The sequence below is a fragment of the Oncorhynchus gorbuscha genome, linkage group LG26 (genome assembly GCF_021184085.1).
Source record: "Oncorhynchus gorbuscha isolate QuinsamMale2020 ecotype Even-year linkage group LG26, OgorEven_v1.0, whole genome shotgun sequence".
In the NCBI taxonomy this organism is placed as follows: Eukaryota; Metazoa; Chordata; class Actinopteri; order Salmoniformes; family Salmonidae; genus Oncorhynchus; species Oncorhynchus gorbuscha.
In genome coordinates this window covers 6,857,090-6,883,391 of record NC_060198.1, presented here as the reverse complement: position 1 = coordinate 6,883,391, position 26,302 = coordinate 6,857,090, and the positions used below count along the sequence as shown (strand labels likewise).

General features: G+C 42.7%; 2 protein-coding genes across 2 annotated transcripts in view; one reads left to right on the top strand and one right to left on the bottom strand.

The window, feature by feature from the left end:
- The window catches only part of LOC124016427, a 549,380-nt gene that overhangs the window by 61,102 nt on the left and 461,976 nt on the right, over positions 1 to 26,302 (top strand). The gene's annotated exons all lie outside the window — the stretch shown is intronic.
- Positions 3,617 to 25,270, bottom strand: LOC124015451 (solute carrier family 2, facilitated glucose transporter member 9-like). Its single transcript, XM_046330644.1, has 12 exons — positions 25,112 to 25,270; positions 19,842 to 19,940; positions 15,527 to 15,687; positions 13,081 to 13,205; positions 12,144 to 12,289; positions 10,653 to 10,785; positions 10,195 to 10,382; positions 7,451 to 7,561; positions 6,331 to 6,432; positions 5,953 to 6,013; positions 4,224 to 4,351; positions 3,617 to 3,900 (listed from the first exon to the last, which is right to left on the bottom strand). The coding sequence occupies exons 1-12, from the start codon at positions 25,154 to 25,156 to the stop codon at positions 3,649 to 3,651; spliced, it is 1,551 nt and encodes a 516-aa protein (XP_046186600.1). The 5' UTR covers positions 25,157 to 25,270; the 3' UTR covers positions 3,617 to 3,648.

Sequence of the window (26,302 nt, the reverse complement as noted above, 5' to 3'; positions counted from 1 at the left end):
GAAACATGTTCACGCATATTTATTCATATCATTTACATACATTTTGATACAAAACGACAAAGGACTTTTTTACTCAACCCTCTACGAGATACAATAGATGTTGCAGCAATATAGTTAAAGACACATTAAAATATTCCACATGTGAATACAATGATTCTAAACAAATCTATACAGTTACTTTGATACTCAGAGCGTATGTTCAGTGGCTTGCGATAGTATTCACCCCCTTGGCATTTTTCCTATTTTGTTACCTTACAACTTGGAATTAAAATAGATTTTGTGCGGGGGAGTTGTATGATTTGATTTACACAACATGCCTACAACTTTGAAGATGCAAAATGTATATTTTTGTGAAACAATAACTTGAGCGTGCATAACTATTCACCCCCCCCAAACTCAATACTTTGCAGAGCCACATTTTGTTGCAATTACAGCTGCAAGTCTCTAGGGGTATGTCTCTGTAAGTTTGGCACGTCTAGCCACTGGGATTTTTGCCCATTCTTCAAGGAAAAACTGCTCCAGCTCTTTCAAGTTGGATGGGTTCCGCTGGTGTACAGCAATCTTTAAGTCATACCACAGATTCTTAATTGGATTGAGGTCTGGGCTTTGACTAGGCCATTCCAAGACATGTAAATGTGTCCCCTTAAACCACTCGAGTTTTGTTTTAGCAGTATGCTTAGGGTCATTGTCCTGCTGGAAGTAGAACCTCCGTCCCAGTCTCAAATCTCTGGAAGACTGAAACAGGTTTCCCTCAAGAATTTCCCTGTATTTAGCACCATCCATCATTCCTTCAATTCTGACCAGTTTCCCAGTCCCTGTTGATGAAAAACATCCCCACAGCATGACGCTGCCACCACCATGCTTCACTGTAGGGATGAGGTTCTCGGGGGTGATGAGAGATGTTGGTCTTGCACCAGACATTGTGTTTTCCTAGACAGCCAAAAAGCACAATTTTAGTCTCATCTGACCAGAGTACCTTTTTCCATATCCTTCAGGGTTGTCTTTGGTCTCTTTGTTGCCTTTCTGATCAATGCTCTCTTTGCCTGGTCTGTGAGTTTTTGTGGGCGGCCCTCTTTTGGCAGGTTTGTTGTGGTGCCATATTCTTTCCATGTTTTAATAATGTATTTAATGGTGCTCTGTGGGATGTTCAAAGTTTCAGATATTTTTTTATAACCCAACCCTGATCTGTACTTCTCCACAACTTTGTCCCTGACCTGTTTGGAGAGCTCCTTGGTCTACATAGTGCCGCTTGCTTGGTGGTGTTGCAGACTCTGGGGCCTTTCAGAACAGGTGTATATATACTGAGATCATGTGATAGATCATGTGACATTAGATTGCACACAGGTGAACTTTATTTCAGTTCCGCTGGATGTCATAAGGCGTTTGTGATCTCGTTTACCTCCGACTTCATTCCCAGGCTGGTGTACCAGTACATGTACAGTCAGACAGGCACCATGCACGGCTTCATAGACCACACCCTCTCTCACTTCAACGTGTCCAACTTCAGACCCGGCAACGCCCCCACCTCCTCATACCTCCCTGAGACCACCGTCTGCAGGTTAGTGCCACATACACACACTGTTGTCTCTCCTTTCATTGAAGCCTCAGGAGCGCTGGTAGTCAGAGGATTGTTTTCCATTTATTTTTGAAGGTTAGCACGTTAGTACAGTGGGCCCCGATTGGTGTCACCTCGTTAGCACGTTAGTACGGTGGGCCCCGATTGGTGTCACCTCGTTAGCACGTTAGTACGGTGCGCCCCGATTGGTGGTCCTTCTGTAGCTCAGTTGGTAGAGCATGGCGCTTGTAACGCCAGGGTAGTGGGTTCGATTCCCGGGACCACCCATACGTAGAATGTATGCACACATGACTGTAAGTCGCTTTGGATAAAAGCGTCTGCTAAATGGCATATATTATTATTATTATTATGTGACTTCTGAAGTTCATTGGTTGCCCCAGATCTTATTTAGGGGCTTCATAGCAGAGGGGTGAATACATACGCACACATCACTTTTCCATTGTTGTTTTTATAAACAAGTCATTTCTTTCATTTCACTTCACCAATTTTGACTATTTTGTTTATGTCAATCCCATGAAACCCAAATAAAAATCCATTTAAATTACAGGTTGTAATGCAATACAATCGGAAAAATGCCAAGGGGTTGAATACTTTCGCAAGGCACTGTATAAATATATACAGTTCCAGTCAAAAGTTTGGACACACCTATATTAAATGCATTCCAGGTGACTACCTCATGAAGCTGGTTGAGAGAATGCCAAGAGTGTGCAAAGCTGTCATCAAGGCAAAGGGTGTTTAATACTTTTTTTGGTTACTACATGATTCCATATGTGTTATTTCACAGTTTTGATGTCTTCACTATTATTCTAGGTACAATATAACGTACGATATACACTGAGTGTACAAAACATTAAGGACACCTGCTCTTTCCATGACATAGACTGACCTGGTGAATAGTAGTAGGTGGTAGTAGGTGCACCAGTTTGAGTATGTCAAGAACTGCAACGCTGCGTTTTTTTTTAACCACTCAACAGTTTCCTGTGCGTATCAACAATGGTCCACCACCCAAAGTACATCCAGACAACTTGACACAACTGTGGGAAGCATTAGATCAACATGGGCCAGCATCCATGTGGAACGCTTCCAATACCTTGTAGAGTCCATGCCGCCACAAATTGAGGCTGTTCTGATGGCAAATAGGGTGCAACTCAATGTTAGGAAGGTGTTCCTAATGTTTATCCTCCTACACACTTTCTTGTGCATATCTGTTTAACATGTACGATATAACGTACGATCTACAACTTATCCTGCCTCGGAATATGGAATGACTACTACAGTAGCCACATTGGCCAACTCGCTTACGCAAAAGAGAGAAGGAAAAAAACATAACCAGTAACTTGAGTTTGCTTGTTTTTTCTCTTCAGCTAAGCAAGGGAAACATGATCAAAGACACGGTAACACTTGGAGCACCTTCTTATGAAGCCTTATAAAAGGATCTTAGCACCTTATAATGTGCTGTGAATACATTGTTAAGGCATTAATTACACCTGATAGTGTTTTTAAAAGCATACCATTCACATGATGTGGACTGACCTCATTTTCTGTCAAAAAGCAGTGATCAGGAAAACGGTCAAGTCAGATACTGCATTCATATCATGATACTGTTGCTGTGTCAATAAATAAATACATTCTCTCTGTACTGTACATTGTAGGAAAAGGTTTTCAGCGACATTGAGAAAAGAAGACTTTCAGCGTGATTCACGGAGAGAGAGGCACATATAACTGAGAGGAGAGTGAAACCTAATGGTTGTAGATGTGCTGACTTCCAAACAGCACATCGAGTCAATGTAGGTTACTGTACAACTGGTGACATTAAATGTTACATTTTGGAACGGTATGGAGATAACATTTCTGACAGAAATCTTTTCCATTTACATAGGTATGGACATAATTAAACTTAAGACACCATTGACAACATTTTAAAACACCACCACACATCTCACACACTATCCTAGAGCTCTTACATTAGGGGTTTTGGAGACTGACACAGGTGTCTGTAAACCATGAACACAGTTATGAAATACTGAATACTGAAATACTGAACAATGAATTGTCTCTCTCTCTCTCTCTCCCTACTTCTTCTTCTCTATGACGTCGTACTCCAGGTCGACGGCACCATAGCCGTTCATCTTGGCCAGTTGGGGGTTGTTAGCGACGCCCAGTTCGCTGCTCTCCTCCTCCAGCATGCCGTTCCTGGCCGCGAACATCTGGCTGATCTCCACAAATGTCTTGTTCTTGGTCTCGGGGACGATGAAGAAGACGTAGGCCGCCACGGCCGTGCACACGCCAAAGAACACGAGGTAGCAGTAGGCCCCTGCCGACATCTGGGGGGTGGAGAAAGAGTTGTTTGTTGAATGATTTAAATGGATTATTAGAGGGAACAGTAACAGAATACGATGTGAATTGGATCTTCAGACGATGGCACTTATTTAATAAAAACATTTGCTAATATACTACTACTATACTACTGATATACTGCTACTATACTACCACTATACTGCTACTATACTACTGCTTTACTACTACAGATGAGTTCGAGGGAATAGGGAGCTGGATCGAGAGCTGTCGTTTAAAAGGCACGACTACAATGCCAACATGCAGCAGTGAAACGTGTGTACAGGAGTAATTATAGGCCAGTAGTTCTGACCTGTAGGAAGGGGAAGACAAAGCCGATGGTGAAGTTGGACAGCCAGTTGAGGCATCCAGCCACAGTGTAGGCAGCCGGACGATGGGACTGTTTAAACAGCTCTGCTGTAATCAGGAAGGGCACTCCAGCTAAACACAGGGACAGAGACACAGACGGCCAACCCAACTCGGATCATTTTTTTCCCACTAACAGGTCTTTTGACCAATCATATCAACTCTGAAAAAGATCTGATGTGATTGGCCAAAAGAACAATTAGTGGAACGAATATCATAATGTGGGAACACAGCCATAGTCTACAAAAAAATATATACTTTTCAAGCCGTGATAGAATCACATCATGGACTACTAGTTATGGTCACGTGAAGTTGGGCAGACTACCAAACCGCTGATACTGATAACAGCAAGACTTTAGAGTAAGGATAGTACATTGGGGGTTGAAACCACCATTATATTCCATCGGTGTAAAACAGATGTATGATCTTAATTTGATCCGTATTGTCACAGCCAAATAATCCTGCAGCAACAGGATTTGAACATGTAGTCCATTATATTGCCTGATTGGTGGTTAGGCTATTAGCTGGCCAAAAAGGCTACATGAAAAATACAATATTGATAATATAACCATGTGTTAGTGTGGGTTTTCAGTGAACTTGCGTAAATCACCAAACTCATCTGAAAATTCTCAGCAACAAAGGAGTGATCAAATTAAGGTCCTACGTCTGTATCTCAATATGTTAACTCTATAATATGTAGAATCTATAGACGGTTTCATTGCTCCATAATATCTCATTCATCATGGTTAGAAATGAGAGATATTATGAATGAGGAATAGTACATTAGTAAAAGCCTAATGATGAAAGTGTGAAGTTAAGTCCTCATTATTTGGGCATGATAATGACATGGGGAGAAGGCTTGATAATGTAGTCAATAAGTAGGGCTCTGTAATTTGTCTACATCTGCAGTAGTGAGCTCCTTCACATTGTTTGTGCAAGTTTTTGTCTCAAGGAGGCATATTCATCACACACACACAAATATTCATTATGAACAATGAGCCATTGAAAACCTAATTGCGGCAAACAGAAAATCCTCATCTGAGCTTGATGTATGGATTTTGCCTGTTTGACGGATTACATTATGTAAACTGATGTTGGTCTAATTCATCAGGCTTATAGCCACCATCAACATTCTAATAAACTGTTGCGTTCAGCCGACGAGCCCCAAACAAATGGGTGTAAGAATGGATGTTCCTGTTACCGTGGCAGTTATGATTTCCTCATTTAGTGGATTCATGAAATACAATAGAGTAGCTATTTATGTTGGCTGCCTTTCCAAGAACACTTCTATATTCCACCACCAGAGAGCAGTGTTTCCTAGTTAGAAAATAACAGGTTGTGTCTATTGGATAAAGTGGAACGTTCAAAGTGCTATATGTATCCTAGAGGTTAAGAGTACTGGGTCAGTAACTGAATTGTTGCTGGTTCGAATCCCTCAGCCAACTTGGTGAAAAATCTGTTGATGTGCCCTTGAGCAAGACATAGTTTCTCTGGATAGCAGAATCGGCTAAATAACTGAAATGTACTTCTTCAAGTAGCATTATAGCCCCTTGTGCTAAAAGAGGAAGTACCCACTCTTCTATTGAGCGAGATATACATCCTGAGTATAGAACCTTGTTTTGAAGGAGAGAAACAGAGAAAAACAAACAAGCAGACCACCAGGGTGGATGTCTTACCTGGTCCTATACAGAAGCCAGCGATGATCCCCACCACACAGGCAACACTGATGTAGTGGGACTTAATGGGCATTGAATGGAAGCATAGGACTGTCATTATCAGAGACCATAGGACAGTCATCACATTACAAATAACAATAGACTGACTGGTTACTGATTGTACTCATTAAAGAGACAGTCAAAGACATGGAGACAGTAACTATCAACAAAGAGAGTCTGCACGATTCAGACTAATAGTAATGAAGATTACATTGTTCTTCTATGAAACTGACCTGAAATCAGATTCTCTCTTTTCACAGAAAATGTAGAATTCCAGGTCTGGTGAACTGATCCTAGACCTGTGTCTCTAAGGGAAGATTCATGGGTAGATGAACGTACCTGGAACATGAGGGAGAGCGTGATCCCTGCACAGCATATTCCCATGAAGGTGAATCCACCAATCATCAGAGGTCTTCTGCCCAGCCGTTCAATGGTGAAGCACTGGAGGCGGGACAAAGGAGAACACGTTATTTCTATTGGCTGACGACTTAACATGTAAATGTGCTTCTGCATGGGAAAAATGGCAAACTGCTACCCAGAGACTGTGTTTCTTGGAATAACTCAGCACCCAGTAGTATCTCCACTGACCTATATGTCTCTTTAGAAACTGTAGCCATGGGATGCATGCATCCCAAATGACACCCTATTTCCTTTGTAGTGCACTACTTTTCACCAGGGCCCAAAGGGAGATATATAGGGAATATAGTGTGCCTAACACGGCTGATTTCCTCCTCTTCGCCTGAATGCAGCGTGGTAAGTTTCCATAGTAGATTTTAAAGAATAAACTGAAACAGTACAAAACAATAAACGAAACGTGAAAATCCGAAACAGTACCATGTGGTGAAACAAACACAGACACGGAAACAATCACCCACAAAATACCCACAGAATAGGGCTGCCTAAATATGGTTCCCAATCAGAAACAAGGACAGACAGCTGCCTCTAATTGAGAACCAATCTAGGCAACCATAGACATACAATATGCCTAGAAGGGATACAGCCCCATAAACATACAAAAAACCCTAGACAAGACAAAAACACATACATCACCCATGTCACACCCTGACCTAAGCAAAATAACAAGGAAAACAAAGAATACTAAGGTCAGGGTGTGACAGTGCCATTTGGGACAGACACGGTCTGAACCAGAGCCGTACTGTATACATAATATACCTGTGGTTTGACTATAGTATCTCAGTGGATATATGCTTAACAGTTCCTGAGGCATAGCCTTATAGCTAAAGTACAGGCTTGTCCAAAAGGAGTGTTGAAGTGAGTATTACCACCAGCTACCAGACAATAATAACAACATCTCAGACTAGAGTAGGCTAGCTAATGTTAGCCTGGTTAAACCAGTCTGAATGCTTCACTCACCTATGAGAGCAGCTTTCAGTCTGGTGAACCAGGCTAAGCTAGCAGCTGTTGTGCTCACACAGTAATCCAATGACAGCTTGCTTACCCCTACGCATCCAGCGATAACCTCGATGGCTCCGGTTCCAACCGTGGTGTACTGGATCTGAGGGACTGGGATACCTGCGTTCTCAAAGATGGCGTTGGTATAGAACCAGATCTGAAGAGAGAGAGAGAGAGTTGTAAGATCAGTAGGCGAACTGTGAGTAGTGAACATGTACATGGTTGAATACACATACTGTAGGGCTACATCTTTGTTGCGTTGTTCTTTGAATAGTCCGTTGTTCAGTGTTCTGGGCTGTACAGCGCTCACATGATCATCATCGACAGCAACATTAGTAACTGAGTGTACATATTAAACACGACCGTCTGTTTTAACCTGGCTAAACAAATATGCAACGTTCAGCTAATGGTCATTCTTAAGCTCTTATTCTTCATGGCTGATTCATCATAAATGCCGTCACGACCATCCTAAATCCCATCTGTCAAATCAGATACATTTAATCAATGCTGTGGTCCAACATGTCAAGGTTGGCTTATAGTGCTCCCAGTGAAATGAATGAATGTCAATATCTCATTCGTCATACTTCAGTACAACAACACACATCCTCTAATACGGACAGGATCAGGAAAAGTGGATGACATGCACACATACAGTAGGTTTCAGTAACCATCCACACACATACGTGGATTTGTCCACCCACTCATGGAAATATTTCACATCCACACACTGGTATTTGGCCGTCCCTGTGTAGAATTCTGATTGGACTTCTAGAATTACCAAGCAGGAAATGGGTTGCAAAGACCTCCTCGGAATTCTAGAAGGTGGACATTGGGGTTCTTTGATATAACATTAGAGCTGTTGTGCTCTGTGTCTGGAACAGCTGCGACAGTAGAAAGCAGTATAGCGTGGCCGTGCTGTGAAATGGGGACCAGCATGAGACCATGTACACGAGTGCTTATCCACATGGTGCTGAAGGGCCAAGGGCCCATGTCACTAGGACCAGTGTGTGTGTGGGGGAATCCATTTTGACTATGAAATAAGGATGTGTGTGTGTGTGGGTGTCTACGGTGTATTGTACAGTAATGAGGACCAGTGTGTGTGTGTCTAGGGTATATTGTACAGTAATGAGGACCAGTGTGTGTGTGTGTGTGTGTGTGTGTGTCTAGGGTGTATTGTACAGTAATGAGGACCTGTGTGTGTGTCTAGGGTGTATTGTACAGTAATGAGGACCAGTGTGTGTGTGTCTGTGTGTGTGTGTGTGTGTGTGTGTCTAGGGTGTATTGTACAGTAATGAGGACCAGTGTGTGTGTGTGTGTGTGTGTCTAGGGTGTATTGTACAGTAATGAGGACCAGTGTGTGTGTGTGTGTGTGTGTGTGTGTGTGTGTGTGTGTGTGTGTGTGTGTGTGTGTGTGTATTGTACAGTAATGAGGACCAGTGTGTGTGTGTGTGTGTGTGTGTGTGTGTGTGTGTGTGTGTGTGTGTGTGTGTGTGTGTGTGTGTGTGTGTGTATTGTGTGTGAGGACCAGTGTGTGTGTGTGTGTGTGTGTATTGTACAGTAATGAGGACCAGTGTGTGTGTATGTGTCTAGGGTGTATTGTACAATAATGAGGACCAGTGTGTGTGTGTGTGTGTCTAGGGTGTATTGTACAGTAATGAGGACCAGTGTGTGTGTGTGTATGTGTCTAGGGTGTATTGTACAGTAATGAGGACCAGTATGTGTGTGTGTGTGTGTGTCTAGGGTGTATTGTACAGTAATGAGGACCAGTGTGTGTGTGTGTCTAGGGTGTATTGTACAGTAATGAGGACCAGTGTGTGTGTGTGTATGTGTCTAGGGTGTATTGTACAGTAATGAGGACCAGTGTGTGTGTGTGTGTCTAGGGTGTATTGTACAGTAATGAGGACCAGTGTGTGTATGTGTCTAGGGTGTATTGTACAGTAATGAGGACCAGTGTGTGTGTGTGTGTCTAGGGTGTATTGTACAGTAATGAGGACCAGTGTGTGTGTGTGTGTGTCTAGGGTGTATTGTACAGTAATGAGGACCAGTGTGTGTGTGTGTGTCTAGGGTGTATTGTACAGTAATGAGGACCAGTGTGTGTGTGTGTCTAGGGTGTATTGTACAGTAATGAGGACCAGTGTGTGTGTGTGTCTAGGGTGTATTGTACAGTAATGAGGACCAGTGTGTGTGTGTGTGTGTGTGTGTGTGTGTCTAGGGTGTATTGTACAGTAATGAGGACCAGTGTGTGTGTGTGTGTGTCTAGGGTGTATTGTACAGTAATGAGGACCAGTGTGTGTGTGTGTGTGTGTGTGTCTAGGGTGTATTGTACAGTAATGAGGACCAGTGTGTGTGTGTGTGTGTGTGTGTGTGTCTAGGGTGTATTGTACATTAATGAGGACCAGTGTGTGTGTGTGTGTGTGTGTGTCTAGGGTGTATTGTACAGTAATGAGGACCAGTGTGTGTGTGTGTGTGTGTGTATGTGTCTAGGGTGTATTGTACAGTAATGAGGACCAGTGTGTGTATGTGTCTAGGGTGTATTGTACAGTAATGAGGACCAGTGTGTGTGTATCTAGGGTGTATTGTACAGTAATGAGGCATGCCCCTGCTTTGTCACTCAGCACCAGTGGTTCTCAGTGAGGCTGTAATATATAGTGGTGGTGGTGGTGAGAGAGTCATATGGTGTATCCACACACACAGGGAAACACACTCTCCTGCATGTATGCATGAATGTATGGAAAAACACACACAAACACACAGACACACACACACACACACACACACACACTGACCCACCGCGTCGATACCGGACAGCTGCATGCCGATATTGACCACCACTATAGTGATGACCTGCCAGCGGACGCTCCGGTCCTTCAGCAGACCGATGACCGACACGGTCTGGACCGAGGACATGGACCGCTGCTCCTCCTGCATCTCCTCGATCTCTGCCTGGATGTTCACTTTGGACCGGTACCACTTCAGAGCTGGGGAGAGAATTTCACTTTACTAGACTGGTGAGTACAGCACAGCCAGGGTTGTATACAGTATGGACAGTATTGAAATACTAGTCTTTGTTGTATTGGTCTGTGGTCACAGCTTTCCCCCAAAAAACTCAAACAGAAAATCTGCATCTCATCATATAATACTCCTTACAATAGCAATTCAGGTCTTTTAGGTATTTTACAGTCTACTCTACATACCAAGAAAAGAAAGAACTATCAACTATATCCTCCTAATGGACGGAGCCTCCTCACCTGTGATGGTGGCGTGGACATTCCTCTTCTCTAGGAGCAGGTACCGCGGGCTCTCTGGGAACCATGGCAACAGCATCAGCTGGAACATGGTGGGGATCACCACCAGAGACAGGAAAAGGGGCCAGTGCTCTTCCTGTTGAGGGGTTAGAGGCCAAAGGATATAGGGTCAGCAAGAGGTCAATATGAGTTTCTTTAAAAAAAATGATATTACAAAGTTTGAAGGAAGGTAGGAATTCTCTGGTATAAAAAGCAGCCAAATCGTCTGCTGACTGGAGAAGAGGAGTAAAAGAGGAGTCTACCACGTGGGTCGATACTACTGACTGATCTGATTACTGTAGAACTGGGACACACCTCAGATGTATTCACATCACATTCCTTGAGAGGATAGCATTTCTCCAAAGAAAAGTGGAATAAAATGAATGTCACATACTCCTCTCTCATTGCAGTGTACTTTTAATGTACCTCCAATGTTTAGGCTTCACCAGCACGCCACAGGGTGAGTTTATTCTATTTGGGCCCAGCACAGGGGCCCGGAAAGTTTTTTTGGGGGGGATACTCCCCCCCAACATACACCCTGATGGTCAATGTAAAGCAATGAATTTCTATCTCTAGCCACATTACCTTGTATGCATCCTGCATATGCATCCTTAAACTCTCACTCATTTACAATAGAAAATAAGGTTGAAGTTTCTTCCCTTGTTTGCGTCTTATCTTGGATTGCTGTGGTAATTTAAAGATGTCAGGTTTGAAAATCCGTTCAGCCATTTTGGAACAGTGACTCACTACCCGCACCAGACGCAACTGGTTTCATGTGGCCATGAGACATCATGTGTTCTCGTATCTCGTGCACGAACTAGGAATCAGACAGCGGATATATTTACATCAATCGATAGATAGAGACTTCATCTTTCTCCTCACATGCATAGAAATCCTGGAATAGGAAAAATGAAGGCATGGAACTTTGCACAAGCCCTACGCTTTTAAAATGGCTGTGTTCCTATGGAAAATGTGTCCATGTTAAGAGTGCCACCATTACTTAAAATATATACATATTTTTGGGGAACAGTAATTGGTGACATTTTATTGCAAACCTAGACTGTAAAAGGTCTTATTCCCCATACCCCGCTCCGTGAAGAGAAAAACAACTAAATAAACTGTACATTTCAAGGGGTTTAGGCCTGCTGCATGTCAGGCTCTGTTTTAGTCACATTTCTTCACCTTTATCAGAATCCCACGGTTCTTACCTTTGTCACAGTACTATGCCTGTGTTCGTAGGACTTATAGTTTGGAAACCGGAAATGCAATTTATGAGGGTAGTATACAATATTATGCGGGGTTTAGAAAATGCCACCAGAGGGCGTCAGAGTTTAATAGGTTACGTTTCATTTGTCTTTAACTCACCAAAAGTTCTTAATCTATTTACGCCAAAGAAAAGACCAACAAAGAAGATTAACTATAAACTAAGATATTAAGGATAAGATTTTACTTCACCTTTCCCAGTAGTTCATGTAGCCCCAGGATCTGAGCGATGAAGACTCCTATACAGATAAAGATGCTAGGCACGAGGCCCAGGAACCCACGTAGGTTCTTAGGTGCTATCTCCCCAAGATACATTGGCACCACACTCAGAGAGATACCTGGTGGGAGGGGAACAGAGGTGAGAGGTTAGAGGTTCTATCTCCCCCAGGTACATAGGTACCACACTCAGGGAGATACCTGGAGGGAGGGGGATATGGACATTACACAGATCAGATTCAGCATTAGCAGTTAACCTTACAGCTAGCAATGTTGCTGATAAGAGCTGATAATATGTTGTAGAGCAACAGAAAGAAGACCTGATTCATTCAGATAAGTAAAACACAACACACAGATATGCATATATCAAATGTATTTATTTAAAGCCCTTTTTTCATCAGCAGAAACCAAGCCTACAACTCCAAACAGCAAGCAATGCAGATGTAGAAGCATGGTGGCTAGGAAAAACTCCCTGGAAAGGCAGGAACCTAGGAAGAAACCTAGAGAGGAACCAGGCTCTGAGGGGTGGCCAGTCCTCTTCTGGCTGTGCCAGATGGAGATTTATAAGAGTACATGGCCATTAAGTTTAGATCATTCTTCAAGATGTTCAAACGTTCATAGATGACCACCAGGGTCAATAATAATCACAGTGGTTATAGAGGGTGCAACAGATCAGCACCTCAGGAGTAAATGTCAGTTGGCTTTTCATAGCCGAGCATTCAGAGGTTGAGACAGCAGGTGCGGTAGAGAGAGAGAGACAGAGAGAGAGACAGAGAGTACTTGCGTCAGGTGTCAAGTTACACACAGTATGTGTTATGAATGCCTTATTTACCCCCTCAAATATTGTTTCCTAATCCTTACTCAACATGTTAAGGATGGTAGGACATGGTATTATTATCTGTTACTGCATTACCTGAGTGTACCCCTGTGATGAAGCGTCCAACAATGATCATCTCTGGGGAGCCGAAGGTCCTGCTGAAGCCCATGAAGGCTCCAGCTATAAACACCAGGCATGTGATTCTCACCAGGGTGCCTTTCCTGTAGACAGCAGAACAATCCGCCTGAGAAACCTTCTACCAACCTTTAACAAACCATTGGCTTCAACATACTGGAAGTCCAATATCTTCAAACACCCGATTTAAATGTAAGACTTCCGTAACGCAAAGAGACGTAGCCTAAGTATGCATAAATGTCGGAATTCCAACATATATACTTTTCCACAGAGTAAATCAATAGTTTTCGATGTTTGACCAGTTTTCCATTGACTTCTCTTTTCCTTTCCCCATTTTCGCAAAAATCTTAAAATCAAAATCCAGTTCTCAGTGGAGGATCTCTCAAACCCCTTGCCATTTTCTTTGATGCAGCACATCATTGACATTACAGTGTCTGTAGAAATTCTACACACCTTCAACCTCATTTCACATTCTGCTGCCTTAAAATGAAATCTAAAAAGGAATTCAATTTGATTTATTTTCATACACATCTAAACAACTTAGGCAGCAAAATGTGAAGTTCAAGGGGTTGTAGACATTGACAGGAACTTGCACCAACAAGTGGTCACAGACGAATGTGACCGTCATTGAGTTGTTTACTGGTCAGTCAATGACGTTATGTCAATGATGTTATGTTAATGACGTTATAAAAACAACGAGAGTGGCCCACTCCTTATGTACAGTGCCTTTTGAAAGTATTCGGCCCCCTTGAACTTTGCGACCTTTTGCCACATTTCAGGCTTCAAACATAAAGATATAAAACTGTATTTTTTTGTGAAGAATCAACAACAATTGGGACACAATCATGAAGTGGAGACTATCACAGTGCAGGTGCATTGATACGGAGACTTGATTACACACAGGTGGATTGTATTTATCATCATTAGTCATTTAGGTCAACATTGGATCATTCAGAGATCCTCACTGAACTTCTGGAGAGAGTTTGCTGCACTGAAAGTAAAGGGGCTGAATAATTTTGAACGCCCAATTTTTCCGTTTTTGATTTGTTAAAGTTTGAAATATCCAATAAATGTCGTTCCACTTCATGATTGTGTCCCACTTGTTGTTGATTCTTCACAAAAAAAAATACAGTTTTATATCTTTATGTTTGAAGCCTGAAATGTGGCAAAAGGTCGCAAAGTTCAAGGGGGCCGAATACTTTCGCAAGGCACTGTACAACCTCCCAGTAATTGATTGGGTAAAAACACACCAACGTTCCAGCATCACTGTGCCCTTCTTCAGGGTAACGTCATAAATGCTTGAACCAGGTTATGTAGACAACCAGTGCAATTAGTGCAACCAATGACAATAGTGAGGGGTGTGTCGTAATTGCTAGGTAGGATCAGAATGAATCGAGTGGAACTGTTGAGAGACAATAGCCCACAGCATATTGAAGATACTATTTCATTGTTGCCATTAGCGTTAGCATAACACTGGCATCAACGTACATTGTTTCATTTAATGTCGCCCATATATTTAAATATTTCCAATTTCACGCAATGTTTTTGTGACATGCAATCCTTTGGTTCAACCATAGTGCGTAATAAGTGTCATCAACAGGGGGAACAAGATAGGGTGTACTCTGATAAGCTGTAGAAAGAATACATTCATTTACAAGACCTGATCACAGAATATATAATTGGTCGTAAGAACGGCCTGAGATCAAAGTCAATATTCAGTCCACCAGGGGTCAATATTTTCTAGACAGGATATCCAGAAAGCCACCCTCTAGTAGTAGTAGGATCTCCATGTTACCTCCTCTCCTTGGTAGAGCAACATGCTCAATGCCTGTGTATTTGTAGGGAGGAAATGGGATGGATGTTTTCAACAAAGTGAGCTGCTACTGGATAGTCAATGTTCTTACACCTGATTGAGCTGCGGTGTTCAGCTATGCGTTGTTTGAATTGTCTTTTCGTTTGTCCTACGTAGACTTTTCCACATGAACAGGCGATGAGGTGGATTACTTTTTATGTCTTGCATGAGATGATGATTTTATGACACGTGTGGGTGTCTGAAGAAGGATGTTTTTGTAGTGCTATTGCACTGTGCGCATGAGCCACATTTGTAGTTCCCATTTGGAATGTGTGTGAAGAGTGTCCGAGTGGGCTCAGGGGGCAGGTCCGATCTCCGAAGCTATCCTCAATAGTGTGACCACGCAATTGCACCGTTTGTCTACATAACCTGGTTCAAGCATTCGTGACACTACCCTGAAGAAGGCACATTCTCTGTTAGTCAGCACCTCTACACTAAAATCCTTTTCTCTGGGTGTGCGCCAGCTCATGCTTTTTATGATGTCAATGACGGTATGTCAGTGGCGTATGTCAATTATGGCTGGAGGGGCAAGTCTAAGACTTGGGGCTGTCTTACCTTCCAAATCTGGTGACTAGTATGCCCACCGTGAGGCTGCCCACCATGCCCCCGATGGCAAACACAGACACGGTGACAGAGTAGAACAACGTAAGAGTCTTGTCGTCCAGACCCGTCCCGTTCCTTGCTACCATCGTCTGGTTATAGAATGCCTTGATGTACTGGGGAGAGGAGGAAGAGAGGGAGGAAGAGTCAAACATACCGTAGATACTAGCTAGAAGCAGACACCATCTAGATTGCTAGAAGCAGACCCCATTGTCTTGTTGTAAAGCTGCTTTATCAAATCCAATTTTATTTTTTACATACACATGGTTAGCAGATGTTAATGCGAGTGTAGCGAGGTGCTTGTGCTTCTAGTTCCGACGGTGCAGTAATATCTAACAAGTCATGTAACAATTCCCCAACAACAACCTAATACACACAAATCTAAAGGGGTGAATGACAATATGTACATATAAGTATATGGATGAGCGATGGCCAAGCGGCAGAGGCAAGGTGCAGTAGATGGTATAAAATACAGTATATACATGTGATATGAGTAATGTGAGATATGTAAACATTATTAAAGTGGCGTTATTTAGAGTGACATTGTTTAAAGTGACTAGTGATCCATGTATTAAAGTGGCCCGTGATGTAGGCAGTAGCCTCTCTGAGTAGGTGATTGCTGCTTAGCAGTCTGATGGCCTTGCGATAGACTGAAAAACAGCTTCTATGTACTGAGGAAGGCGAGGAGAAGGAGAAAGGGAAGAATGTATATAAGGAAGTCATATCAAGAAGAGTCTAGAAGTGATGGGCTCAACAGACAATACCCAGGCTTTTATTTTCTACTATTTACATGTGTCTTTTGGCATTGATTACATTTGTCTGTATCGTTTTCGTTCCCTTTTAAGAGAGATTATGAAGGAAAATCTATTTCCACTCAATTTCAGTGCAGGCACATACAGTGCATTCGGAAAGTATTCAGACCCCTTCACTTTTCCCACATTTTGTTACTTTACAGCACCACAAAAGACTCGAGGGTGTAATCACTGCAAAAGGTGCTCCAACAACTTCCTGAGTAAAGGGTCTGAATACTCATGAATTTCTGGTTTTTAATTTTTGAATACATTTCTAAAAAAACTGTTTTTGCTTTGTCACGACGGGGTATTGTGTCTAGATTGATGAGAATTTGTATTTATTTAATCCATTTTAGAATAAGGTTGTAACGTTACAAAATGTGGAAAAAGCTAAGCAGTCTGAATACTTCCCGAATCCACTGTACGCCTGTGCACCTCCTTTCCTGTCCTCTTTTTCTAATACGGGCCTCTCTCCTTCTCCAATGACATTATTGTCTCTGAATCAGCGTGGTGTTACTATTATGTAATTAATTCATCTTAGCTCTGCCTCTCCCTAGCCTTAGCTGAAACAGAGCAGCAAAATACAACTCTCTCAGTGGAAGAGACAGACCTGGGTTCAAATACTATTGGAAATCATTTGAAACATGTAAGGTGGGCTTGATTGAGCTTGCCTGGCACAATGTAACCAATAGAATAGTTGCAAAAGCGCTAAACTAACTCATCCGACAATCCGGGTGGACTAAAACAAGCGGGCAAAGTATTTGAAAGATTTAAAATCGTATTTGAACCCAGGTCTGTGAATAGACACCACAGTCTCGTGACAACCCATTTGGCAGGAAGGAGGGTCATTGATGGCCCTGATTCCCCATGTGACTTCCACAATTGGAGCCGTGCACATTTCTAATTATACTGTATGTCCACTGGGGAATTTGAAGCCAGGACAATAAATGGAGGGAACCAGCAAATGGAGCAAGGGATTGTGTGACAGGGATGTAATCGATAAACATTCCTACAATGGTTGTAAGAAGAGGGCGTGGACAGATTTGACAATGGGATTGAAATGAAAAACATTGTAATATCCATCACTAAAGAAAACAACCCTGTCATCATCCTCATCCTCATCAACCACAAGAACAGTAACATCAGGTATCCATGAGATAGGGAGGTGGTAGCATTCTCACTCATTTCACCATGCAACAATGCATCATGTATGGCCTGATTGGGTTGAATAGCGGTTCGAGCTTTGGGCCAGTAACCAAAAGGTCGCTGGTTCTAATACCTGAGCCGAAAAGGTGAAAATCTACTATGGCTGACTCTGTAAAAATTTTAAAAATAATTCACTGCACCTATCCGGTGTGGAACAAAAAAACATAATTTTTTTAAAACTCTTGAGTGTAGGGGGCAGTATTTTGATGTTTGGATGAAAAACATACCCAAATGAAACTGCCTATTTCTCAGGCCCAGAATCTAGAATATGCATATAATTGTCAGATTAGGATAGAAAACACCCTAAAGGTTCCAAAACTGTCTGTGAGTATAACAGAACTGATATTGCAAGCGAAAACCTGAGGAAAATCCAACCCGGAAGTGCTGTTTTTCCTGAAAGCTCTCAGTTCCATTGCATGCCTTTCCTCCATTTAAAGGGATATCAACCAGATTCCTTTTCCTGTGGCTTCCACATGGTGTGAACAGTTTTTAGACATAGTTTCAGGCTTTTATTTTGAAACACGAGCGAGAAAGATCCCATCGCGTCATTGAATGGCTGGGTGCCAGCAGCGTTTTGCATGGCTGGGTGAAGCAGACATTTTCTCTCTCTCTCCTATTGAAGAAGCTACAGTCCATTTGAAATATTATCGATTATATATTGTAAAAACAACCTGAGGATTGATTATAAAAAACGTTTGACATGTTTCTACGAACTTTACGGACACTATTTGGAATTTCCGTCTGCCCCGTCGTGACCACTCGAGCCTGTGGATTTCTGAACAAAACGCGCCAACTAAATGGGGGTATTTTGGATACAAAAGGAACATGTATTGTGTAACTGGGAGTCTTGTGAGTGCAAGCATCCGAAGATCAAAGGTAAGCAATTCATTTTATTGCTTTTCTGACTTTCGTGACCAATCTACTTTGCTGCTAGCTGTTTGTAATGTTTTGTCTGCTGGGAGAGATGTCCTTACATAAATGCTTGGTAGGCTTTTGCCGAAAAGCTTTTTTGAAATCTGACACGCCATGTGGATTAACAACCAGCTAAGCTGTGTTTTGCTATATTGCACTTGTGATTTCATGAAAATTAAATATGGTTAGTAATTTCATTTGAAATTGGCGCTCTGCAATTCAGCGGATGTTGACGGAAATGATCTGGCTAACGGGATGGGTGCACCATTAATATACATGCAACCCCAAAAAATGCCTATTCGGTACCTCCAATGCAAATCACTTATTTATGCGATGCAGAAGTCAGAAGTCAGCTGAATACATTGGAGGAAAATGTTGCTTGTACCTTTTTACATTCTCTTGTTTTTCTAACATACTGGCCGTAACGGAGGACATTCAAATAGTTGCTCAGCGAAACACCATATTTGGCAACAAACGTATTTTGACATCATAGCGCTTCCAGAGCTGTCTAATGGGAGTTAGACAAGAGACACGGCATACTCATCATCTCTAACCCAGAGACACTGGGCTGATTCAACTTCAGACACCAATAGTCGCTGTGGAAATGTGCGATTATATTGTCTATGGAAGTATACGTCAATGGCCATTGTGTGTTATGTTTTTATCACACCATTTTGTCTCCATTAGACAAATCAATTTAGTATATAAGATCTCTATCCAAGTCTAAGATGGAAACGCTCTGCAGGAGCAGGCCTTACAACGTCGACCGTTCCCCATTGTGGAAATAACACGGTCTAATGTGAGGCTGACTGAATTGACACAGTTCACACTGAACCGGTTCAACCATCCGGGTCAACACAAATCTACCACAACCAGGAAATCAGGGGACAAGACTCATGGATCGGCTCACGGGTGAAGTTTCCCCCCTAGGTACAGACGTAGGATCAGCTTCCCCTCCCCTAATGTAAACGTTAACCAATAGTGGGGAAAATGCTAAATGACCCCAGATCAGCAATTTCACACTACTCCCATGACTAGATGCGAGGAGAGTAGTAACACGACGTGAGCAGAATACTCATGGTGGTAAACCTATACAATACATATGGTGTCTTAGTTTGTGTAGCTCCTATGTTATATTCCACTAACTACAGTACATATGTACTTATAAAAAGGATTGGTTCGGTCATGGAGTCTGTATATTCAAAATAGGCCTATTCCTGTTGACTGTATGCATCTCACTGAATTGGTATAGGATTGGTTCGGACAGGTAAAAATCAGGTAAAACCTGATTCACAACCATTTCAGTGTATGTAGGCCTGCAGTGTCTTACTGCATAGAGATGTTACTGTGGTGCCTCCTACCTCTGCAGGAGAGTTGACGACGGCCAGGTTGTAGCCATAGAGCATGGAGCTACCGAACGAGGCCAGGAAAGCCACGGCCAGCAGCGACTTGGTGAGAGACTAGAGGAAGGAAAAGATGACACAACATTAGGAGATGCTGTACAGGTGTAGGGTCTTCATTTGATCATCCCGTTGCTCCAGGATTATTTTCCTGCTGTGAGAAACTGGTCAAATTAAGATCCTACACCTGTAGGAAGTAGGAACACTGCAAAACCTGATGAGAAACATTCAAGACATCTGATAACATTGGATACATTTGCATACATTTGGATACTTTTATCATACAATATGACCATGGCCCACGGTTTTTTTGAGCACATATACTGACCAGGAAATCCCCTAGGCCCTGGTTTCAGGTTATTAGGTCAAATTGAGACCTAGTTACAGGTTATCAGGTAAAACCGAGCCCTGATTACAGGTAAAAACCGAGCCCCGATTACAGGTAAAACCTAGCCCCGATTACAGGTAAAACCTAGCCCCGATTACAGGTAAAACCTAGCCCCGATTACAGGTAAAACCTAACCCCGATTACAGGTAAAACCTAACCCCGATTACAGGTAAAACCTAGCCCCGATTACAGGTAATCAGGTAAAACTCAGGGTCCTAAATACATTTTGAAAAAAGGGATCCAAAAGGATGATTTGGCTGTCACAATAGGATAACCCTTTTTTGGTTCCAGGTTGAACCCTTTTGGGTTCCATGTAGACCCCTCTGTGGAAAGGGTCCTATATAGAGCCCAAAAGGGTTCTACCTCGAACCAAAAGGGGTTTTCCAAAGGGTTCTCCAATGGCGACAGCAGAATAAGCATTTTAGGTTCTAAGCACAATTTCTGACCAATATATCTATCTATCTAAGGAGTCGTGTGGTGTAGGCCTAAGTGTTGGAGAGAACAGTACAAACTGTGACAATAAATACTACGAAAACAGGTCATTGGGCATTTCAATGGAAAACATACATAACCATAGTTCATTATGCTTAATGATGATTTAAAATCAACCTGTCAACTTAACAGCTTTCTGTGATGTACTATACAGTTGTCATAGGGAAGCTGACCTGAATGTAGCTACACTTCAACACTTACAGCATAGTATTATTGATATTATGAGCATTAAACTGTATATTACATGTCAGAGATCAGTTCTGGATAAACATTTCTGCAGTGCAAGAAATTATTAAGTGAAGTATACAACTTTTACTGTTACTAGGCTACTTTGACAACAACAACCGCAGCCACAAAATGTGTTGCTATAGCCTTGTGACAAATCGAGTAGCTGGCTGGCATGCAAGATTTGGGTGCCGAGATTAGTGCCACTATAGAATGAGAGCATAGTGTATAAGGGTGTCAGAGTCCGAAATGGTTCATTTCAATTATTCTGTCTGTGGCAGGATTAGTATGGAATTATGAGATGAGTACATGATTTTGCATGTACAAGCATTTAATACATCATAAATAGGGTATGGGTCGGATACTGTCTGGGACAAGGAGAGCTGTACTGTACTGGACCTTGACCGGACCTGGGTCATGTTCATTGGGCACGAAACAGAAGATAATGGATTGAAAAAGGGAGGGACAACCTGGACATGTCCAATAAGAATACTTGTTTTCTTTTTAGGTTGAAAAACATTTTTATTATTAATCTGTTGCGTGCCTGAATGAATACAGCCCTGGTTAGTCAGCCTGCTGGAACTGGTTGGAAGCTACTCAGCTACCATCTGCCAAACACAGAATTACTGTACACGGTTTCAGGTGTTGGTTTTTCCCCCAACCTGGTGTAGCAAGAAAAGGCTTGAGGAAAAGTTTTTTTTAAACACTACAGATAGTTGTAAAAACTATAAACTTTTAGAATTGGTTATGGACAAACTTGACAGTTCAATTAAAAAAAATGTAATCTAAAGTTGACAGAAAATCCCTGTACAAGGTCAAACTCTATTCTATTACTCAGAGTGGGACAGAATCAGAGTAGGCTACTACGACCAATAACTACCAGAATCATTGTGTCAGCATACAAGCTAACTGCACTAACTTGATTGATGGCCTGCAATGGCTTCTTGATAGCTAGCTAGAAGGTTGGGAGACTGGGAACCTACTGTAGCTAAAGCCAACTTCATAACATATCTAGTTGTCTAGTAGTATTACAGAGAAACACAAAATTAAAACAAAAAATACAAAACATATTCTAAGGGGGCACATGCCCCTGTGCTCCTATGGGCATGATGGCTCTGCATATACTGAGACATACTAGGCTAATTAGAAGTACTGTGTTATTGTATTCCTAGAGGTGGTGTAGTAGTCAGGAGCTCTGCCTGAACTTATTCCCCTGTTCAGATGCTGAACTCCAGCACAGCCAGTTTAACTGACACCCCCAGTACACAGGGTCAGTAGCTGAGAGAGGATTTAACTACACCCTAATAACCAAACCTCATCAGGAGTACAGCAGGAAGCAACAGAAGCTGCCATATTGCTTTTGGGAAAGTCAGCTGTGGAGAGTAGGTATGGGGTTGAATGGTCGAGTGGAGAGTAGGTATGGGGGTGAATGGTCGAGTGGAGAGTAGGTATGGGGGTGAATGGTCGAGTGGAGAGTAGGTATGGGGGTGAATGGTCGAGTGGACTGTAGGTATGGGGTGGACTGTAGGTATGGGGGTGAATGGTCGAGTGGACTGTAGGTATGGGGGTGAATGGTCGGACTGTAGGTAATGGTCGAGTGGACTGAATGGGGGTGAATGGTCGAGTGGACTGTAGGTATGGGGGTGAATGGTCGAGTGGACTGTAGGTATGGGGGTGAATGGTCGAGTGGACTGTAGGTATGGGGGTGAATGGTCGAGTGGACTGGGTGAATGGTCGAGTGGACTGTAGGTATGGGGGTGAATGGTCGAGTGGACTGGGTGGGGGTGAATGGTCGAGTGGACTGTAGGTATGGGGGTGAATGGTCGAGTGGACTGTAGGTATGGGGGTGAATGGTCGAGTGGACTGTAGTATGGGGGTGAATGGTCGAGTGGACTGTAGGTATGGGGGTGAATGGTCGAGTGGACTGTAGGTATGGGGTGAATGGTCGAGTGGACTGTAGGTATGGGGGTGAATGGTCGAGTGGACTGTAGGTATGGGGGTGAATGGTCGAGTGGACTGTAGGTATGGGGGTGAATGGTCGATGGACTGTAGGTATGGGGGTGAATGGTCGAGTGGACTGTAGGTATGGGGGTGAATGGTCGAGTGGACTGTAGGTATGGGGGTGAATGGGGGACTGTAATGGTATGGTAGGTATGGGGGTGAATGGTCGAGTGGACTGTAGGTATGGGGGTGAATGGTCGAGTGGACTGTAGGTATGGGGGTGAATGGTCGAGTGGACTGTAGGTATGGGGGTGAATGGTCGAGTGGACTGTAGGTATGGGGGTGAATGGTCGAGTGGACTGTAGGTATGGGGGTGAATGGTCGAGTGGACTGTAGGTATGGGGGTGAATGGTCGAGTGGACTGTAGGTATGGGGGTGAATGGTCGAGTGGACTGTAGGTATGGGGGTGAATGGTCGAGTGGACTGTAGGTGGGGGTGAATGGTCTGTAGGTATGGGGGTGAATGGTCGAGTGGACTGTAGGTATGGGGGTGAATGGTCGAGTGGACTGTAGGTATGGGGGTGAATGGTCGAGTGGACTGTAGGTATGGGGGTGAATGGTCGAGTGGACTGTAGGTATGGGGGTGAATGGTCGAGTGGACTGTAGGTATGGGGGTGAATGGTCGAGTGGACTGTAGGTATGGGGGTGAATGGTCGAGTGGACTGTAGGTATGGGGGTGAATGGTCGAGTGGACTGTAGGTATGGGGGTGAATGGTCGAGTGGACTGTAGGTATGGGGGTGAATGGTCGAGTGGACTGTAGGTATGTGGGTCTGTAGGTATGGGGGTGAATGGTCGAGTGGACTGTAGGTATGGGGGTGAATGGTCGAGTGGACTGTAGGTATGGGGGTGAATGGTCGAGTGGACTGTAGGTATGGGGGTGAATGGTCGAGTGGACTGTAGGTATGGGGGTGAATGGTCGAGTGGAATGTAGGTATGGGGGTGAATGGTTGAGGCAGAGTACAACAACAATACATAAGGCCAAGAGCTAAAATAATGATCTGGATATGATAGGCTCCAACTTCTCAGCAGGTGTACAGTAGTAGCCTGTAGCATGACTACAAACGCTCAAGATGTAATATTTCTATTGAGTGAATGAATAGACGTAAACAAAGGTACCCAGGGCCGTTTTATAGTTCCGTATAGAGTTCATAGACTCAGAACATCCTGATGTAAATGTATTATTAACATAGATGAGATATGGAGATCAATCCGCAACAAAAGCTGTCCTTGTCTGAACTGCCTGTAAAGTTTACTCAAACACTTTGGGGCCTCCCACTCACGTAGTTCTGAGGCTTCCTCCATCTTGAGATCAACATGAAACAAACAGGCAGAGAAGTTAGGGTGAACAATAAAAAGCATAGTGGAGCATGGCTGGCTTAGGAACCTAATTCAATCTCCTTAAAAGGCCAGTGGGAGAGACTAACAGACAACCACACATGAAAATGGCTGAAAAGGGACAATGCAGCATTGTAACATCCAATAGGTCGCTCTAGTCTTCTGACAAGCCTGGATTCAGTGGCTTGTATTGAAGTTCATAAGAGGCTTTAACGATCTTACAAACACATTTGTTTCCATTAAAAGTCTCAGTTTCTAGGTATCCTTTTCTGAGTAGAACGTTGAAAAGGTTGCCATTTATAAGCTCAAATTGCAGCAGTTTAGATGTTCTGAAGCTTTAGCTGGTCTAGATGAGCTGCATTCCTTAGTGAATTGAATGCACTGGCTGAGAGATGAATGCAGAGAGGTTTAAACCAAGCAGCAGAATGCACTGTAGGCTACAACAACACATGCATGGTAATGTGTATTGGGCTAGGGTTTGAAGTCCACTACAATGGGCCAACAACGTTGCCATGCTATACATTTTTTTTAAATCTGAAAGTAAGCCATACTTGTAGCCTACCATGTATGGCCATCATGTTTTTAAAGATCAAAAATATATTGAAAGCCAGTTAGATCTCCAATGTGTAGTGTATCTCATATTCCCTATATAAATGGAAAAAGTGATACTTGTAGAAGGCACAACTGTTAGAAAAGTGATGAAATAAAATCTAGTCCATTTTTGTATGAAATAAATAGAAATCTCGAGGAATCATCAATAAGCCAATTATTAAAAAGAATCAACACTTACCCCCACACATTTCCCATCTTCTGCTAATAACACTTCCTCTGCCATCTATGAACTCATCAATAAATGCTCCCCCGGGTTTTCAGTGCGGTTTTAAAAGAAAGGAATGTTTATCCTACAATACTTTTTATACCACAGGCATCTCCATCCATGTTATTTTGGGTGGAAAGAGGCGGGTTTTGACGACTGACATAATTGAGAAGTTGTGAAAGCTTCTGCCCACCAATCCGCAGAGCACAAAGCCTACAGGTCCCTCCCAGTAGCAAACCAGCCTCCTCGGTTCTGCTTGACGGACTGCAGGCCATCACATGATGGTTGTCAGCGTGACTCTCCAAGGCAAAGGCAACTACCATAATGAATTCAATCAGCTTTGCCTCTGGTAATGTGTTGTTAAGAGCCTTCTGAATAAAACCGACTGGAGGTAAGACTCATAAGTGCATTAAAAAAAGACCTAAAAGGACAACAATGCTTCTTGCTAGTCTAAAGTGTATTATTGTAAAAAAAAAAAAAATCATGACCATTAAAGGCCTACACTCTACAATGTCCTTCACACATTTAGGCTATACGTCATTCTCAAATTGTCATTCAGTAGACACTGTGTAACAAGTGTGCTGAGAGTCAGGAAGCAAGTTCAGGGAGTGAGTGTTTTAATAAATAAAAGAACCAACGCACCGACATGAAAACAAAGTCAACAACACCTGAGGAAAGAACCAAGGGGAGTGACAGATATAGGGAAGGTAATCAAGGAGGTGATGCAGTCCAGGTGAGTGTCAGGAGGCACAGGTGTGCGAGACGCTGGTGACAGGTGTGTGGGATAATCAGCAGCCTGATGACCTAGAGGCTGGAGAGGGAGTATATGTGACACACTGATTCATAAACGTTGTACATAGGCTAGCCTACTATACATATCACTTTATGTCTGAAATTAAATGTTATTGGTCACATACACATATTTAATCAGATGTTACTGCGGGTTTGGCAAAATTCTTGTGTTCCTAACAGTGCAGTAGTATATCACAATTCATGTAGAGCACCAGTCAAAAGTTTGGACACATACTCATTGCAGGATTTTTGTTTATTTTACTCTTGTCTACATTGTAGAATAATAGTGAAGACATCCAAACTATGAAGAAACACATATGGAATCATGTAGTAACCAAGAAAGGGTTAAACAATCAAAATATGTTTTATATT